This window comes from Mytilus galloprovincialis, chromosome 12, assembly GCF_965363235.1.
Source record: "Mytilus galloprovincialis chromosome 12, xbMytGall1.hap1.1, whole genome shotgun sequence".
In the NCBI taxonomy this organism is placed as follows: Eukaryota; Metazoa; Mollusca; class Bivalvia; order Mytilida; family Mytilidae; genus Mytilus; species Mytilus galloprovincialis.
This window is the reverse complement of record NC_134849.1, coordinates 39,393,068-39,407,643: the sequence shown is the minus strand read 5'-3', so window position 1 is coordinate 39,407,643 and position 14,576 is coordinate 39,393,068. Positions and strand designations below refer to the sequence as shown.

At 30.1% G+C, this 14,576-nt stretch overlaps 1 protein-coding gene and 1 long non-coding RNA gene across 2 annotated transcripts; both read left to right on the top strand.

Moving 5' to 3' along the window:
* Positions 1-625: 625 nt before the first annotated feature.
* Positions 626-5,600, top strand: LOC143055072 (transcription intermediary factor 1-beta-like). The gene is made up of 3 exons (XM_076228215.1): positions 626-1,431; positions 2,748-2,816; positions 5,314-5,600. The coding sequence occupies exons 1-3, from the start codon at positions 665-667 to the stop codon at positions 5,345-5,347; spliced, it is 870 nt and encodes a 289-aa protein (XP_076084330.1). The 5' UTR covers positions 626-664; the 3' UTR covers positions 5,348-5,600.
* Positions 5,601-6,937: 1,337 nt separating this feature from the next.
* LOC143053521 (uncharacterized) lies at positions 6,938-13,517 on the top strand. Its single transcript, XR_012971389.1, has 2 exons — positions 6,938-11,975; positions 12,485-13,517. It is a non-coding gene; the product is annotated as an uncharacterized LOC143053521 (long non-coding RNA).
* The last annotated feature ends 1,059 nt before the right edge of the window (positions 13,518-14,576 follow it).

Below are 14,576 nucleotides of genomic sequence, written 5' to 3'. Positions count from 1 at the left end.
GTAACAATATGTCGTTGTATTTTTTAGAAAAATATATCTGCGAAAATAAAATTGAATATCAAAAATAATACAGAGTATATATATTGAAGGCACCAACATTTTTCATTGCAATAATCAATTAATTAAAGATACATGCATTAAATAGACCCGTTTAAGGCTATGATTGTTAGTGAATTATATAATGTTATTTGAATAAACATTTGATATAATGTCTTAAAATGTTAAAAGCAGTTATAAAATCAATAATTACCTTCAATATAAAATCTAATCTTAATATTTGTTTATCTTTTGGTGGAAAATAATCAGACGATACACAATATTTATAATGTTATCGAGTACAATATCTACATTAAAATACACATTTTTGTAAATATTAGGTGATATCCTGTTTAAAACACACTACGATTATTTAAACGTTAGCTATATTGGTGTACTCATATTACAAGTAAAATATACAAATGTCCGTTAACATTATACATGTATTTATTGTATTTATTGTAAGCTAAAGTATTTTTAACATAAAATAGCACATAATGTTTAAATTGTTCAAATACAATCTCGTCAAACATTTACATACACTAGTTATCGTACTTGATTTAAGATTAGAAATCTCTGTCATGTGCTACAATCCCCTGTCTTACCTGTGATTTTGATTAAATCCACAATGGCTCAAGCTGCGTCTAAAACCTGCGAGGTTTGCGTGAGTGCCCCTGGGTCACACTATTGTATAGACTGTGAAGAATACTATTGTGAAAACTGTAAGTTTGTACATAATAGGCAAAAGTTATCGAAAAACCATCAATTTCAAAAAGCGTCCGACCTGATCCCGGAAGGTAAATCGAAATGTACTGAACACAAAGAAGAATTAACGTTATTTTGTAATACATGCAATGTACCAGTTTGTACCCGTTGTGTGGCAGGAAATCACAATGGGCATACATTTTCCGAATTTGTCGATGCAGTAGCGAAATTACAAGGGGAAAATGAAACAAAAATTCGAAACAAAACAGAGAAGGCAAATCAAAATGTAAAGAAGATTAAGGAAAGCTTGAGATCATTTGATAATTCACTTGAGTCAGTTATTAAAGCAATCAATGATGAAGGCAGCATGATTAAAATAATGGTTGATAAAAACGTAGCTCAGATGATTGCCTTGGTGAGAGAACAATCCAAGAAGGAAAAAGAAAAGCTGATGAATATGTTGTCTGATGCTAAATCCGTGCTTGTTGCTGGACAGACCTTAGACAAACAGAGAAAAGAACTAGATAAAACCCGACAAGATGGAAGTTTGGTACAAAAGATCAATAATCTGAAAGGAGAAATTGACAAACTACATATAAATGCTCTTCCAGAGTTTCCCAATATATCCTTTAGTCGTAAATATGTAGCTGAAGATGACATTAAAAAACTAATAGGAACATATAATATTAGGTATTAAATAAAAAAATAAATATTTGATGTCTTTTTTACTTATACATTTTTCATCATTAACCTTGCAAAAATTTAAAATATAGGGTGAACATATTTTTCAAGTTAATATATACATTGTAACAAGAAATGATTGACAAATACACATATCACAACTTAAGATTGAAAGCTTGAAACATACATACCCTAGATCTTCATTAAACACGTGAAATAAACTATATTGGTAACTACTGACGCTGCCAGTGTTTTCCGATTAATGAAGCGCTTAAAGAAATGGAAAAACACCGTCCACAAGTAATAAAAAATATAATAAGATAGTTACTCTCACTGCTCATGCATATCATCCGTACGTATCACATGTATCAGACGATATAACTTGGAGGTAACATTTTTTTTTTTAAAAAATTAGGTGCCTAATATTGCAAAGGTCATCACTGACTAAAATTCGAAAATAAAACTTGATGTTTTTCTAATAATTTTAGTGCTTTTGGTATGGAACCATGAATAAGTTTACGAAAAACATTAATTTGAAATGCAAATAGAGAAGTCCTTGTAGTAACAATTGTATTATACAAACTTTATATTTTAAAAATCACACGTCACACGTAATCATAATACTATTTGCATAGATGACAGATGTAATCATGTAAGTAGTATGTTTTATAATAATAAGCAGAGTCAGGATGATTGCTCATGACACATATCTCAATAAGAAACAAAATAACACAGCTATAGGTGACATACGGTCTTCAACAATGAGCAAAACCCACCTCACATAGTCCAAACATGACACTAGCGGAATATATAAACAGTCTGTTAAGCAGTCGAAGAGTTCTTAATTATATTATTAAAACTGTAATGAACAGGCCGACATATTGGTAACACAATTAATCATAACAGTATATGCATTGATTATAAAAGTAATCAGTTTACATTGATTAATATGAAAAAATACTATCTACAAAAGAGTGGTTTTTTTTTAAAGTTAAAAGCATTATCAAATATTAAAGAATGTTTCAAATTTCCAAATGTTCAAATATCCAAATGTATATTTTATATAATGTTAGCATACTGTTAAATCATAAGACATATTATGAAACTATAACAGTTTCGTATTTCATTATACTTTATTGAAAAATGACAACAACAGTTGTGTAAATTAGTGTGTTTACCTGTACCTTTATTTTTAATATCAAACAGTTTACAAAAACAACCTCAGATTTTACATGGTACTGTTAAATAGAATTAAATAATTTCAAAATGAATTAGTTATTTAAACCTTAAAAAAAAACATAAAGAAATCATTTTTATTTATATAGAAATTGTGCACCAGTCATAGAAAAAAAGGAGCAACGCCATGGATACGTATACAGATGTTCTGATTGTGGGTAAGTTCTTAGAATGAGCTCATTCTTTAGATTATTAATCAAACAAAATAAATACATACAACATAACAAGATACAACTCTTCATTAAAGTAACAAATGATTGAATTGAACTAGACATTAAATGAAACATGCACAATCTACAACTTAGTATAGTGAAATATGTATCTACTTTTATATACCTTTGTTCGACGTAGTTGTTCAGGTAAATACATCAATCAAGTGTTAAACTGTCAATAGTTTTAAAAGCAACTGATTTGTAAGGGAGTTCGCTTTTTATTTCCAAAGTAATAAACTTTGAAAAAAACCAGTTTATATAGATAGGGAATTCAAGCAAAAAAATAAATAAAAAAATATATATCTATATAACTCACCGTGCTTGTTTTCAAGATATTTTCCATTTGAATTTTTTGCGGGGAAATATTCTCTCTTGACTTTTCATAGCTTTATCATTGACCAGTTGAAGTTCTCAAAAACTGTTAAAAAGTAATTAAAACTTTATAAGACTTTTACAGATGGCTTATCATTATACATGTTAAATATTTACAAGAAGAAAAATGGGGGTCACCGGGCAAAGTTTTTCAAGGCAATCAAATGGATAAAACCAGCGGATTCCGGAAATCTGACAAAACAATCTGAAATATGACAAGCCAGCTTCCTTAAAATTCTGTCTCATAATTGTACTGTAACACAACTGTCCCAGGTAAGGAAGAAGGGTTGGGTTACACGAACACATTTAACATTGTCACAGTCTGTATGTATGTGTCTGTCCCAAGTCAGGAGCCTGTTATTTAGTGGTTGCCGTTTGTAGGTATGTTACACATTGGATTTTCGTTCATTTGTTTCTAATAATTAGGCCGTTAGTTTTGTAGTTTGAATTGTCTTACATTTCATGCATTTGTGCTGTTGAAATTTTTTTATAGATGACTATGCGTAATGTGTTTGATCGTTGTTCAATGCCAATTTGGTGACCAATAGCTGTTCATTTCTGTGTTATTTTGTTTTTTGTGGAAAGTTGTCTTATGGGCATACACAACGCATCTGCTTTTGAATATTAGTTTTTCAAGACAATTTCTGGCATTTTTTTTTTGGTTCTAAGAGGTTAAATAACCCTGGTATCGCATATGGAACCTTTTCAGCGATCGAACGATACCTTGTAACTTTCTGTTTCTTATTTCTTGTAACACTTGTATTGTATTTTAACGTTTGAAAACATTTCTCGATTGTATTCTTTTCTTTGGTGTTAGCTATTGATTATCAAAGTTGAAATCACGTAAATAGCGTGTAAGGAAATTATTCAACAATCGACTGATACCATGTTACTTACATTGATTCACTATTGGATATGTATACTTTCTTAGTTATTTATTTAAATATAGGGCTAATTAGAATTGCTCAAATAAGAACAAAATAAACATTTAAAGATTTGAAATGCTGCACTGTTTGAAAAAGAATTAATTTCAGAATTGTAAATACATTGGGGCGTAAATTCGTTGACCGCAGTAGATTTTCCGCGCTCATTCTAAAATTGTGCGCACGGTCACATTTTGATAACCCAATGAGATTGAAAAAAGAAGCATTAAATACTTATTATTACAGTTTGTGTATAGCTAGGATAATGAAAACACGATTTCTATCAAATTCTGTATCGATGTTATGATGATTGACAATCTGGATTTAAAAAAAGTTGCAATGACAAGGTGATGATTCTTAATTTCAAAGAGAGGACATCGAAGTAACGTTCCTTACTAAATTGTTTTAGTTGTCAATCTTCTAGGGCATTGCCTGCTGCAGCCGTTTGTTGATGGTAATTTACATACGGTCTGAGAAAAATGTCAGAATTTGTGCACCATAATAAATAAACATGAACATATTAACTAACTGCAAATTAGACAATAGACGTGATAAATTTTGACCATATTCTTCTTCAAGTATTTAAGACAACCTAAGCTGTCAATTTTTGGTGTACGTTTTCTGGAAGATTGGTAATAACAAAATGAGTCGAACATAAACAATTTATGAAATGTTAATAATGTTTTATTTTGAGGAACTCTCAGACATAATTCATTTTAGTATAAAATGGAGAATGGATATGGGGAATGTGTTAACGAGACAAAAACAACCCGACCATATAACAGACAACAGCGGAAAGTCATCACTGCAGCGAGAAACTCCCGCACTTGAAGGCATCCTTCAACTGGCCCCTACACAAATATATATACTAGATCTGATCAGTGATAATGGACGTCATACTAAATTCAGGATTATACACAAGAAACTAAAATTAAAAATCATACACGACTAACAAAGCCAGAGTTCTCTGACTAGGGAAAGGCGCAAAAAATGCGGCGGGTTAAAACAAAGAAAAAATTAAAAAAAAATCTACAATGATCAGAAATAGAGTAGTTTACAGATTTTCAATTTTTGATTTTTCCACCTGAATATAAAATATCGTTCAGGTTTAAGTATAAATCAATTATTTGTATAATTTATCTTTTAAGGCGTGAGGAAATTTTACCATTCGAAGACATGTAAGTATTTTGATTTCTACTTGCATATATGAATATAAAGGTAAACTTCATTTTTCTTAAAACAAATCGCAAAACACTTAATTATGTCTATTTTTTATGAGCCTCACTTTTACCTGTGTATCTTAATAGTTAAAAAATTCATTGCCGCTGTTACTTTTTATGTTGTTCTGTTTTTATTTAGTTATAACATTGTGCATTTGTAATCTGCTTTACACCAGAAGAAAAAGGAAAAGTCACATAGCTTGTAGTAGGTCTTTACTCTTATAGAAACACCTGCTTTTACCGGTGTATGTAATTCCTACACCGATGAACGATGACCGATGCCGATGACCACGAGGACAATAACACTACAAACTCCTCAGAGTCTGAATTGACCAGTTTATGTGCTCGACCAGTAAAATCGAGCACACATTTTACTCGACTAGTCTCGACATTGTCTCGACTGTACTTAACTGTACTTAAGTGTACTCGACTAGGTCTCGACTAGGTCTCGACTTTACTTAATTAGTCTGATTCAGTACTTGATGATCTTTGTGTAGTCTAAAATGGTCTTGACCAAGGCTCGACCTGTCTCGACCTGTCTCAACTAGTCTCGACCTGTCTCGACTAGTCTCGACTTAGTCTCAACCAGTCTCGACCTGTCTCGACTAGTCTTGACCTTCAAATTTAGTTTTGACTGGTGTAAATCAGCCTATCTAACTAAATTAAATATTAATCTTAAAAAATTCAAGCTTATTAGGTAGTTTGATTTATTGCTGTGAAATGAAAGAATTTAATTTTACAATATGTAAAAAAAAAGTTATTATATAAAAATTCAGATAGTACACTTTAATTTTTTTAATAACTTTTTCAAATCAACTTGGATTTTCATCAAACTATGCAGCTATCTTACATATATATCAAGCTTACTGAATCCCATTTCATTTAGTTTTTTGTTGTATTGCTGTAAAATTTAAGAATTAAAGTAATCTTGGTATAAAAAGCTAGGATTTGCAATTCGGACAAAATAGAGATAGTACACTTTAATTTAAAGATGCCTATCTGAATTTTTATATAATAATTTTTTTTTACATATTGTCAAATTTAATTCTTTCATTTCACAGCAATAAATCAAACTACCTAATAAGCTTGAATTTTTTAAGATCAATATTTAATTTAGTTAGATGGGCTGATTTACACCAGTCAAAACTAAATTTGAAGGTCAAGACTAGTCGAGACAGGTCGAGACTGGTTGAGACTGAGTCGAGACTAGTCGAGACAGGTCGAGACTAGTCGAGACAGGTCGAGACAGGTCGAGCCTTGGTCAAGACCATTTCAGACTACACAAAGATCATCAAGTACTGAATCAGACTAATTAAGTAAAGTCGAGACCTAGTCGAGACCTAGTCGATTACACTTAAGTACAGTTAAGTACAGTCGAGACAATGTCGAGACTAGTCGAGTAAAATGTATGCTGGATTTTACTGGTCGAGCACAAAAACTGGTCAATTCAGACTCTGAGGAGTTTGTAGTGTAAGCAAATAACTGACACCATATTTGAAGCATAACACCAGTCTTGTCAAGCTTACATAAGCACATCAACTTGATGTCTGCCGTATATAACTCAATATAGATTTTCTCTACATTACACATACATGTATGTTGCTGTTTAAGTCTTCAAAGCAACATAAATGACTGCTTCATCAAAACACCAAATTTTGAAAAGCTCATAGAAATAGCTTATAGACATTTAATGACTTTTCTTAATCCTGATCACACATCAACATTACTATTTCAAAAGAAACCTTAATTCCGATAATTGCATAACATATAATTGTTTGAAGTTCATTAGAGACATATCGGAATCTTTACTGCAAACTAGCGTAACTTTTTCAATGGACGATTCAATTTTAAACAATTATTCTATATAGCTTGAATGGAAAATAAATTAATATCCATTTTGAAATTCATTACATAGCAATACATGAAAATTATAAAATAGTCAATGATGCTGAAACAGACTAATGTAACATTCCTTTTTTTCAGTTGGTAAGTAGCAAGTTCAAGTTTGATTAGAGAAGTATTTGTAATTCAAACTGCATTGCAATACACGTAATAGCTGTTTGAACATGAAATTGTTTTCCCTTTCAAATATTACAATAACTTTAATTTTATTCATTGGCCGATTACCACGAGGATAAAAAACGAATAACTGACATCATATTTGAAGAATCAAACCAGTCTTTTCAAGCTGACATAAGAACACCAACTTGATGTCTGCAGTATATAGCTCAATATAGATTGTCTCTACTTTACACATACATGTACGTTGCTGTTTAAGTCTTCAAAGCAACATTAATGACTGCTTCATCACAACACCACATTTTGTAAAGCTCATAAAAATAGTTTAAAGACATTAAAAGACATTTCTTAATCCTGATCACACATCAACATTACTATTTCAAAAGAAAACTTAATTCCGATAATTGCATAATATATAAATTGTTTGAAGTTCATTAGAAACACATCTGAATCTTTACTGCAAACAAGCGTAACTTATTTAATGGACGATTTAATTCTGATCAATTATTCTTTATAGCTTTAATGGAAAAATAAATTAAAATCCATATAGAAATTCATTACATGGCAATACATAAACATTATAAAATAATCAATGATGCTAAAACAGACTAATGTAACATTCCTTTTTTTCAGTTGGTAAGTAGCAAGTTCAAGTTTGATTAGAGAAGTATTTATAATTCAAACTGCAATGCAATACACGCAATAGCTGTTAGAACAAGAACTTGTCTTCCCCTTCAAATATTACAATAACCATTATTTACTAATTGGCCGATGACCACGATGACAATAAACAAATAACTGACACCATATTTGAAGCATAAAACCAGTCTTGTCAAGCTGACATAAGAACACCAACTTGATGTCTGCAGTATATAGTTTAATATATATTTTCTATTCTTTACACATACATGTAAGTTGCTGTTTAAGTCTTCAAAGCAACATAAATGACTGCTTCATCAAAACACAAAATTTTGTAAAGCTCATAGAAATAGCTTAAAGACATTTAAAGACATTTCTTAATCCTGATTACACATCAGCCTTACTATTTCAAAAGAAAACTTAATTCCGATAATTGTATAATATATAAATTGTTTGAAGTTCATTAGAAACACATCGGAATCTTTACTTCAAAAAAGCTTAACTTACTCAAAGGACGATGCAAATCTGATCAATTATTCTATATAGCTTTAATGGAAAAATAAATTAATACTCATTTTGCAATTGAAGACATTACAATACACACAATCATAAAATATATCAACGATTTGAAAAAAAATCTAATGTTATACATTTATAGAATATTGTTTTTCCTACATGACACATATATGTACGTTGCTGCTCAAGCCCCAAAGACAACTCAAATTACTGATACATCAAAACACCATAATATTTTAATGCAAATTAAAATAGTTGGACATTTATTACAGATTCTTATAAAATCCTTATTACACATAAATATTACTATTTCAAAAGAAACAAATAATTAAGATGAACTGTATAATATGACCATAATGTTAATTTGCATTTGGAAGGCAATACCTGTGATATTGTATAGGTTAAAACGGAAATAAATCCCCAAATAAAGATCGAAAGCTTTCTTATTTGCTCATTGACCGTTGACCATGAGCAAAACGAATTGAATATGGACGACATATTTGAATCATAACACATATCTTTTTCCAGCATACACCAGACCATCATTGGTTGAGTATGGTGTTTCTTCACACAACACGTGTTGCTGTTTCAGTCGTCAATGCAAGTCAACCCAAATTATAGCTTCATCAAGTCACCATAGGCATGTCATTGCAAATATAACATGTTTGCTGTTCATTATATAAATTTTGGAATCTGTATAACTAACACGCATAACTTATACACTTGAAAATTCAAATCTTGTAAACTGTTCTATATAGCTTTAATTTCATATGTTAAATATCTATTTTGAAATTTATGACATGGCACATGTGACAATACACATACTTTTAAAATTCTTCAATGATGATGTAACAAATTGTTTTATTGATTTATTGGCCGTTGCCCACAACCAAAACGAACAGAAAATGGACACCGTATTTGAAGCATAACACATGTCATTTTCAAGCATAACAAAGATAAATAATCATAACGTCTTTGGTTAATGATGATATTTAATTCCATGACATATGTACACATGTTGCTCTTCCAGCCGTCAATTCAAGCCAACACAAATAATTGATTCATTAATGCATCATAGTGTCTTAATTTACATATATATAAAATGTTTGAAGTTCATTAAAGACGGGAGAATCTGTTTATCTATTCTATACAGATTTAATTTTGCAATTTATGTCATTGACATTTATAAAATTATTAAAAATAGTTGAATGATGGTGAAACATTAATTTAACAACTCATTTTTCAGTGTGTAAGTATCAAGTTCAAGTTTAATTAGTATTTATGATTAAAACTGCAATGCAATACACTGAATTAACCTTACATAGAAAAAAAGTCCTTTCTATAGATTACAACCATTATTATTACTCATTGACCATAGACAAAGCGCAAAACGAAGTGAAAACTGTAACCATATTGGAAGCATGCAACATGTCTTTGTCAAGCAATCATGAGTCCGAAAATCGTGAGGTTTTACGTCATTGGTTGATTATGAGTTTGCTTTTCAAGACTGCATGTTGCTGTTCAAATCAAACATCCAAGCCGACACAATTGATTGCTTCTTCAAAACATCATGTTTCTTGTATTGCATATATTCGTGTTTGAAGTTAAATAAAGACGTTTTTGAATTTTTATAACAAACACGCACAACGTATTTATAAGAAGATTAAACTCTGATACACCATTATATAAAGCTTTAATGTCAATAATTAAATACCCGTTTTGCAATTCATTTCATGGCAAAACACACAATTATTGAACTCATCAAGAAGGTGTACAACTAATGTAACAATTTTCTTCTTCAGTGTGTGAGTAACAATTTACATATGATTGAGAGAAGTATTTATGATTTAGATTCAATGAAATGCAAAAACATAGCTGTTAAATATAGAAGTTAAATAGTACAGTCATTATTAGTTACATAATCGCCGATGACCATTAGCAAAACGAACAGAAAGTTGACACCATAGTTGAAGCAGCATGAAAACCTGCCTTGTCAAGCATACATATAACCAATAACTATTTAAGAAATAACTGATGCAAAAGAGAGACAACAGATACCATAGGAACAGTCAAACTCATGAATCGAAAATAAACTGACAAAAATATGGCTAAAAATGAAAAAGACAAACAGACAAACAATAGTACACATGACACAACATAGAAATTGCAAGCTATACTTTAGTGTAGTTCAAACATTGGTTGGCATTATATTCGTGATAATGTTTGCCCTAGCGAAAGAGAAGGCTAAAATAACACGAATATAATGCCTACCCATGTTTAAACTACAATTAAGTATAGCTTGCATCAATTATTTCGATTCTGAAATAGGACAATTAAGGTAATTTCTATCTCCGATAACTATAAGTTTAAAAGCGTTCGTATGGACTTCTTTCTTTTTGTGTAAAGAAGCAAATGGCTGGAACTGTGGTTTTTCAGATGGAGGAGTTGGAACAGCCAGCAGGAACGGTTGTCGTATCTAGGTCAAATATGTCAATTTCGGAATGCTACATGTTACATTCATAATAAATGAATTAGTAACATCATTTGCACCATTTAAGAGTTTGAAAGTGTTTTAAAGTTAAAGAAACATAATTAGTGAATGACAATTTGATCAAATTCATTATTCTGAAGTAGTCAATATATGCATGTGCAAAAACATTTGTTTTGGGATTAGTTAGAGCATTGGTTTGTTCAAAAGACGAAAGAACCACGTTATATTAAAATTTTATGTAAATCATATTGCTCAATATGGATTGTATCTACTTAACAGAAAATAATGTATTTGGTTGTTCTATCAAGGCAATACAAACGATTGATCCAGCAACATATCCCCTATCATCTATGCTAATAGAAAGTTATTCTGGACGTAGATAAAGAGCTGATTTTGTTTTCTCATTTGTGTGTCATTTTTGTGAATAAGATCTAACATTTCAAAAACAAAAGCACAAACAACAGACCGTAGCTTTCACCAGGTCAAATTGCGTTTTCTGTATAGTAAGATGAATATGCTCATGATTTAGTTTTATCCCTAAAATTGATTACAAAAAAGTATCTCCATGAGTTAAACAGATGGTGCACACACTATTACAAAACGTAATGTTTTAAAGGTCACTTCTAATGAGATAAAATTGTAAATATTTAGATTTGCCCTACAAAGGGCAGTTTCACAAAGTAAAAATAAATGGTTTGGTATCACTTGGAGTATGATGTGTTAGGTTTTTTTCTATGTTTTGTCTTCTGCACTATTATTTGTCTGTTTGACTTTTTATTTTGTAGCCATGGCGCTGTCAGTGTATTTTCTATCTATGAGTTTGACTCTCTGGTATCTTTCGTCCCTCTTTCAACTTGTAAGAACATTCTTGTTTTAATATTTCTTTTTTTTTCAGTGAAATAATTAAGTGCGAGATTTGCAGTGGGTAGGTACTATAGTCTTTTAATATATAAAGCCAAGATTTTGCATAAAAATCAGGAATGTATTATCATATTTCATTCGTTGTGAAAATATATCAGTTAACATTTGTTTGAACCAATGTTCTATTGAGGATCAGTGAATACCTTATAAAACTATATCAAATATAAAGAAATATTCATCTTTAAAATAACATTAAGTAGATAACTACAATGTTTTTTGTATATCCGTAGGCATTTTTTTTGGCTATCAAATGAAGCCAGCATACAGTGTTCATATTGTTTTGTTGAGTAATACGTTTTAACAATCTTTCACATTGCACAATACTTTCCTGAAGTATTTGCTAAACGTTTATAAACGAAAAGTGCTTTATTTAATATGTTTAAACAATATAAAAAAAAAAACGCAAATGCGTGTTTTTATTTTACATTTTTTAGTATGACTACAACACATAAAAAAAATCAACTATTTCCATCACATATAATTTTATTAAACGAGTATGTTAATGTATTGCAGACGCATGCCCTATATCGGAAGGGTGTGAATGAGTCAAAGAAAATGTGTAATCAGTCTCCAAAATATAATCAAGATGTTTTGAATGCTGTTTTGAAATAGTGCAGTAACTGACGAGGAACGTATGATTCAAATGACAACAAACTTATCTTTCAGTAAATGTAACTTTTTATTGTATGTTGAATATAATAATTTTCCTTGTTTCTGTTAGTTTTAATTTATCAATCTATTTAAGATAATGTGGATTCATTATTATTCGTTGGATACAAATCTTCGTGGATTTTGTGAGTACAGGTAGACCACGAAATTAAATGTTCAACCAATGATACATTTTCCATAAGCGCATATGCATACTTCTGCAAAACCGCGAAATTAAATATCAACAAAAATCAACGAAAATTGATATCATCGAAAATAAATGAATCCACAGTACCTTAAACTTGATATTGCTGTCAGTTGTATATTTGTTTCGTTTAGATTTTAACATTAAACGAAATGCCATCTATAAATTTCTATTCATACTACTTTAGTTGTAATGTTTATGTAGAACTGAAACATTTTTCGCCCAATTCAAGAGTCTAAAAAACTCATGAAATGGCAATTCGTGGTATTGCAATGCATGTGCTTAGCTTTTATTTCATGTTTTATGTTTTATGTTACAGCTTTAATTCATAATAATACTGATTTTTTTTATTAGGTTTTTTTTGTGATCACTCTGCTTTAGTTTTTATGTTGTTTTTAGCTTAGTGCTTATGCATGTGTATAATATATAGTTTTAAATTAGTGCAACCCAAATGTGCATGACATGTATGTTATATGTCTTTTATATTTTAATATTATTATTGTGTATGATTATTATGTAAATGTATTTTCTGTGTCGGTTCTAAAAGCACAGAGAACTTATTGTTTATTTGTTATGTAACTAAATTGATTGTATAATTTTTTTGATGCTGTAGATATTAAATTATTGAGTTGTTTTAATAATCTATTTTAAAACAATAGATAACTAAAATAAAAGTATTGCACGTAAAATAAACAGATGTATCTTATTTATTCTGAATTTCTACCAAATAAAACAACATCTTATCATACATGTATGCTCGATGAATATAAGAAGGAATAAAACATTTTCGTGAAAACAATAAATTTTAACCGACGAAACAATTTGTTTGTTATTTAATAAGGAATTGCGGCGAAACTGCAGTTTATATATCCTAACATTAGCAGAAAGTGTACAGGATTTCAGGTACATGCAATGCATCTTATAACATGTTATCACATTCTGTGATATAAAAAAGTAAGTTTGTTGCATTGTTAGACCATACAATTTGATAATTTTGTGTGTTTATGCAATTTCTTTGACGCAATTAATGAGAACCAGTTTGCTTTAAAACTGGTTTAATCCGTCATTTTTTCACATACGAAAACGCCTGTATCAAGTCAAGAATATGACGGTTTTATCCATTCGTTTGAAGAGTTTGAATTTTTGATTTTGCAATTAGATAAAGGGATATCCTTTTTTCATTTTTTTTTATAGATCGGAGTTCAGTATTTTGTGATTTGGATTTTTTTTTTGGTGAAAATCGGGTAATTAAATGTTATTTAAAAAAAAAAAAGATGCGATATGATTGCCAATAAGACAAATGTCCACAAGAGACCAAAATGACACATACATTAACAACTATAGGTCACCGTATGGCCTTCAACAATGAGCAACGGCCCTGATATGACAATAAAAAAACAATTCAAAGGAGAAAACAAACGGCCTTATTTATATATAAAAAAATGAACGAACAATAAATATGTAACAAATAAACGACAACCACTGAATTATTTATTCTTTTTTAGACGCAATGACGGATCATTTCAACTATTAAAAATGCACACTACATAACCCTAAACGTGCAATTAAAAATGAAAGTAATGAAGTATGATACCAATTACAACAATAGCCTTTGTTAAGCGAACAAAGTTTGGTGTACCATATTCCTAAATGCGTATAATGGTATGATTTTCATGTTCATATAGCCAACACATGTATTTTTTTATTAAACGGTGTAACATCAAATGACGTAGTCATATCACCAGTTATCGG

What these genes read in the sequence shown, in the direction of transcription:
- LOC143055072 (XM_076228215.1), top strand. Translation starts at nt 665, where the DNA reads ATGGCTCAAGCTGCGTCTAAAACCTGCGAGGTTTGCGTGAGTGCCCCT. An exon ending in ATAGGAACATATAATATTAG is followed by an intron (nt 1,432 to 2,747) that starts GTATTAAATAAA and finishes TTATTTATATAG; the next exon opens with AAATTGTGCACCAGTCATAG. An exon ending in TACAGATGTTCTGATTGTGG is followed by an intron (nt 2,817 to 5,313) that starts GTAAGTTCTTAG and finishes TTATCTTTTAAG; the next exon opens with GCGTGAGGAAATTTTACCAT.